At 43.0% G+C, this 6000-nt stretch overlaps 1 protein-coding gene across 1 annotated transcript in view; it reads right to left on the bottom strand.

Moving 5' to 3' along the window:
• Positions 1-701: 701 nt before the first annotated feature.
• The window catches only part of SUCLG2 (succinate-CoA ligase GDP-forming subunit beta), a 138859-nt gene continuing 133560 nt past the window's right edge, over positions 702-6000 (bottom strand). The window contains exon 11 of the mRNA XM_072126993.1: positions 702-1160. Within this exon, the coding sequence (XP_071983094.1) occupies positions 1045-1160 (116 nt within the window). The 3' untranslated portion in view covers positions 702-1044. The remainder of the gene's footprint in view (positions 1161-6000) is intronic.

Below are 6000 nucleotides of genomic sequence, written 5' to 3'. Positions count from 1 at the left end.
TTAAGTATGACAGATTTCCTACGCCCGAGGCTCAATTATCAGTTTATGATTGAGAGACCCAGCATCCCGGCGCCGCTGCCTCCCCCCCCACAATGGCTTCTGTGTTGCAGCGAGTTTTTAATGTTGCTCAGTACAGCAGTAAAATGTCAACTGGATGAGAAACACAGGAGAAAATTCACACAAGTCCTAGACTTTTCTTTCCCGCTCTACAACTAGATGGAATCTGGAGGTTATAGGTTAAAAGAGGTAAACTGAGGCATCATTGTATCATGAAAGAGTTAAAGGGGTATTCCGATTTTTTTGACCGATTGCTTAAACTTAGGCTTGGTGACCAATTTGTGATCAGTTGGGGGTGGTCAAATGTCCATAAAGCTCCGCTTCCCATTTCGGTAAAGTCACATGACCTGGTTGTAGCTCATTTTCATTAAAGCTATATGTTGTGCTGTAACACCGGGCACAACCGCTATACAAGTCTGCCCGAGGTCAGGGGGAAGGGCGCCGTCGGCCTGAGGTCAATGCTACCCAGGACAGCAGGAAAAAAACTATGATAGTATTTTAATTCGGACAACCCCAGTCCGGCTCATCTCCCCTCCTCTACTGTTGTATGAGAGCTGGTTATCGCAGGTTTCTAAAGTCACAATCGGGATTATTTCTACATTTGAAGCTGTCTGCAGGACACTGGAATCAGCCGTCACCATTGATAATCTGCCACAGATCAAGAAATCTTTATTGATTCATGGTCTGGAAGAAAAATAAAGCTCTAGTACAGTACACTGATGTATAACAGAGGTGATCCATATAAAATACACAGTCCAGGTATCTCTCCTGGCTCCTCCCTACATTAAAACTTCAAGACAGTGGAAAAATACTGGTATAAAATCAGCGACGGATTAGGATTTGTACGGTTTGGTTATTCCTGACATTCATCTATATTATGGACGTGTGGACTCCCTGATATTCCTGTAGATCGGCCTCCCAGCTGGCACTGCAGAATCACGATACATTCATGGTTAGAGGTCTCTGGGCATAAAGGGGGCGGAGTCTTTACTTCTTCCGGATGCTCGCGACGGCCTTTTTGGCGGCATCATCCAGGTCGTTGGCAGAGGTGATGGGCAGCCCGCTTTCTTTTAGGATTCGTTTGGCCTCGTTGACGTTAGTTCCTTTAAGACAAAAAAGGAAAATGAATATTTCGTTTTTTCACAAACAAGTAGCTCCTGTATTAAGCCTAAATTTCGGGTTTTACATAAAAGGCAATTGACAATTTTTTGCAGTGGTTTTCAATTACCAGAAAGATCTTTAGTGCTGTTGAGGAAAAGTATTGCATGGGATGATGGTGTAGTTAATGCTGTGAATAAGAAGTGGTCTCAGCAGTTTGGTGAACACAAAATAATTTTTTAAATATTGGGATCCTACCAAGTGTTGGCCAATGGGGCTGCCGTCACCCAAGTGTTGGCCAATGGGGCTGCCGTCACCCAAGTGTTGGCCAATGGGGCTGCCGTCACCCAAGTGTTGACCAATTTGGATGCTGTCATCCAAGCGTTGGTCTATATGGATGCCGTCACCCAATTTATGACCAATATGGCTGCCGGCTTTCCCCAAGTCCCGAGTGACGGCCCTTGATGTGCAGTTATAATAGAGAAGTGAAGCAGAATCCTTGCTACAAAGTTATACTTAAATATATTCTTAATGTCAGGTCTCAGCTGATTCTCAGGGTCGTCTTGTGTTCAGCTGATAATTTACCCAGTGACAGCTCACGCGCCCGACAATGGGGGGAGCAGTCTGTGCACCGAAATAAAAATGGTAATAACATATGGAAAAAGGTGCGAAAATACTTTGATATCTGCACAAAAGTGTGAGCAGGCAGAAGTTAACACCACCCTGCTGTGACACCATGTGTAGGTAGTACATAGCAATACGGAGCAGCGCTCAACCTACTGCTGCCAGAGATGGTTATAGAAGTTGCTGGGGAATCATGTATTCACCATACTCATAGGGATATAAAAAGCCCCACAAAATACTGCAGGGAATTTGGTGGTAGCCTCCACCTGGTCCTCACGACTTGATAAGCAAGATATTTAATAATGGGAAGATATTGACCACAATTCAAGCAAAAGTTTACTCCTACGATGGACAAGTTGTAAGACTAAAACTTGGCAGAGAAGAACATTGTGCCGGTTATTAGCCCATCAACCACCCAACCTCCTCATCATCACACCCTCCTTATTTTTGTCTACATTTCGATCTGATATTTTGAAAGGTTAAAACCATTAAATAAAGACTTCCCTTATCGACGAAACTTTACACCTCTTCTATAACTTGAGAAGAAGCAAGACCTCGACCACAATTTAGACGGCGCTACGTCTTACGCTCAATGTTTGTCACTAAGCCAAAGAAAGGATGTAGTAAAAGAGAATAGTGAGACTGCTGTGCCGTACAAGGTCCTCAAAGCCAAAAAACTTCAGCAACAAAAAGGAAAACAATAAGTGGAAAAACACACACGGAAGAGTTTGTAGCAATTGAGATCCTGAAACGCTACGCATCATCTCCAATTGAGGCTTCGGCAGCGTTACATAGAGCAAAGCGTTAAGAGTTGGAAGACTAAACCACCTGTTTCCAAAAGTCAAACCCAACTCTACGAAGAAAATTTAATGAAGACCAGGACACCGGCGAAATAAAATACTGGGTTAGAAAACTTCATACAAAACATTCTGAGATTTTTGATGCACAATGTGTGCTCATGGACTTGATGTGGACTGCGCTAGGGTTGTTACCTCCCTTTGGGGACAGGGTTCTTCACGTTTGAAGAGATCACCCCAAGTTCAAAAATCACGGTCCTACTCTACACAACAACATTGAAGTCTCTTGCGTATATTCTTACAACTTTCCACCTCAACCCAACTAAAGGCAGTCCTCGGGTTACGTACAAGATAGGGTCCGGAGGTTTGTTCTTAAGTTGAATTTGTATGCAAGTCGAAACTGTATATTTTATAATTGTAGATCCAGACGAAAAAGTTTTGGCACTAGTGACAATTGGAGTTTAAACAATTTTTGCTGTAATGGGACCAAGGATTATCAATAAAGCTTCATTACAGACACCTTACAGCTGATTATTGCAGTCTGGGAATATAGTAACATCCAGAGAGGTCACCAGAGGTCAGAGGGGTCTGTCTGTAAGTCGGGTGTCCTTAAGTAGGGGACCGTCTGTACTGAACTCATCCCACATATCCATCCCTCCATTTCACATAGCCTCTCTCTAGTCCAGGTGCCATGTTACGACTACTACCATATATACTCAACTATAAGCCTAGTTTTTCAGCACAAAAAAAAATGTGCTGAAAACCCAAACTCGGCTTATAGTCGAGTAAAAAAATTATAGGTTTTACCAGGGTTTTGCGGTAAAATTAGGGGCCTTGGCTTATACTTGGGTCGGCTTATACTCGAGTATATACGGTAATCATCACTTCTTGGCGTTTTCTCATTCTTTCAGTCTTCCAACCCCAAATCCTTCACTTTTCCCATCCTTTTTCTTCCAATATAAAAATCTAGTAGATCCAAAAGAGGAAATGTTGCTTGGTTCCTTACAGACTCTCCTAAATCTGGAGACCGTCATTAGCATGAGTGATTATAATACACAATCCTCCTCCGGTGCCGACCCATTCCCATCGAGAACTCCACGTTGGAATCGGCCACTCATCATAGCCGTCTGCTTTGCTATTCCCCTTTATGGCATTTGTGAAAAGACAGGAGAGCCTTGTAGGAAGAAGAATGTAGCGGCTGCTCTTTCCCCGCTCTCCCTCGTCTGCTGTTAGTCTGTATGGAGTCTGCAATTAATGGCAATTTAATATTTTATAACTTTGATTCCTCTCCTCGCCGCTCGAGGTGGGAGCAGAAGGATGTTCTATTATAATGGAGCCTGAAAAAGTCAAAATGTCATTCTGGGGAGCTTGTTATGGGAACGTAGCTGTGTATGGGGTGCAATCCGCTCAAACGTTATCTGCAGATCTTCTAAAAGACTGAGATAACATCTCATTACCACGAAGCAGACAGCGCTCCATAAAACGAATGGCTTCTTTATAAGTGTTACGTGTACAAAAGAGGAGCCAAGAAGAGGAGGAGGAGGGGGTAAAGAGGAGGACGAGGCGCCGTTTCCTCCATCCGTCCATGAAGTATAAGATTAGAGCAATCCTTCTTGGGAATAATCGCCAATGTTATACAGATTTACATCAAACCAGATTTCCTGCAGACCATCAATTCTTGAGTAACTTCTAAACTCACAACATGTTAAAGGAAACCTACCATGAGGAATCTACTATAACAAGTAGATGTGATGGTAGATTCCTCCTCTCTGCCCTAATCTTTAATTTAATTATCCTGGAACCCAACTTTATTTTAGTAATATGTAAATTAACTGCAGAGGCTACTGGGGCGTGGTGAAGCCTTATCTCCCGATGCCCGGCCAGGCTAGGACACGCCCCAGTAGCCTCTGCAGGTAATTTACATATTACTAAAATAAAGTTGGGTTCAACAAGTTGGGTTCCAGGATTATTAAATTATAGATTAGGGCAGAGACAGGCAAGAGGAATCTAACATCACATCTACTTCTAATGGTAGGTTCCTCATGGTTTCCTTTAAAGTCTAGGATTGTGTGGGTCCCCCTCATACTGCAAAACAGACCTCGAGAGGTGTCCCATGGACTTGGGCACCGAAATATCATCATCAGCAGATCGCGTTACCTTCCAGACATGTTTTTCCCTCACATCTCGTACATAGATTCTCATTTGGGCTAAGTAGTGGAAAATCTGGAGCCATGTGTTTTAACCTTAATCTCTTTTTAGGAGCCATTTATGAACACCATACAGACATATACAACGTGGAAGGATTGTCTTACCAAAACATTCCTGCGCCCTTTGGGGGCACCACTGACAAATCTGGGTACTCGCTGTGTACAAGGTTTAGGCAGGTGCTTAATGTTCCTGTATTATCCACATCAATGGTTAGCGCAAGGTTTCAGGGACATCACATGTTCTCCATCAGGGTCTTCTTTTAATACATCTTCACGTGACGCCCCCCCTCCCCTCCCCCTGTAGGAATGGGTCCCACCATAATTCAATTTGTAGCAAGCGGACACAAACTCATTCGGATCCAAGGAATATTGGACTTTTAGATTTTCGAAAGACCATTATAAACTCTGTTATATCACTACAGAATAAGCAAGGCCGGTCCTCTTCTTCAATGTTCCAAGTATTGATGGTCACGTGTCCACTATAGGCACTTTCAGTGGTGTGTAGGGGTCGGTCTGGCACTTCACTGTTCTACAGCTTCCCAGCCTCAACCTCTTCTACCTACGAGCCCTGGTGGAAGGTGTCCCACCATAATCCAATTTGTAGCAAACCAGGACGTACACTCATTCGGATGCAAATAATATCAGACTTTTGGACTCCCAAAATTTTTGAAAGACCCTTGCATTATATACAATTACAGAATAAGCAAATCCAGTCCTAACAACACATCTGCTACCATCCTGTATATTATATGCTCATAAATGCCAGGGTGAACCCCAATCGGCACATGGACTACTATTAGACCCCATATTCTCTATTCAGTCCTTTAAGCTGGTTCAATATAAATTCTGGAAAAAAAGGGAAAAAAAAAATGCATTTATTTTTTTCTACAGGGATCACCATTGGCCACTGGGTGGTGTCAGAGAGCTGTACAAAGTTCAGAGCGCGGGTTACACGGTAACAATACAATAGATGTTACACACGAAAGACGAGAGAAGAATCCATTTAACCCATCACTGTCAGGACATCCAGGACCTCTATTCATCCTGGAATGGTTGACATCAGGGAACAATAAACTGTATTCAACTTCACCGAAGACTTGAATATTACAGGTGTGTCATATCATGGGACCGAAATACTGTAAATTCAGAGATTTTTGTTGCAGATTAGCACTAAAAAGGGCCAAAATCTACAGGATGATATCAGGACAGAAACTACT

Source organism: Engystomops pustulosus, chromosome 10 (assembly GCF_040894005.1).
Source record: "Engystomops pustulosus chromosome 10, aEngPut4.maternal, whole genome shotgun sequence".
Lineage (NCBI taxonomy): Eukaryota > Metazoa > Chordata > Amphibia > Anura > Leptodactylidae > Engystomops > Engystomops pustulosus.
Note: the sequence above shows the minus strand (reverse complement) of the source record. Positions and strands in the feature narration are given on the sequence as shown.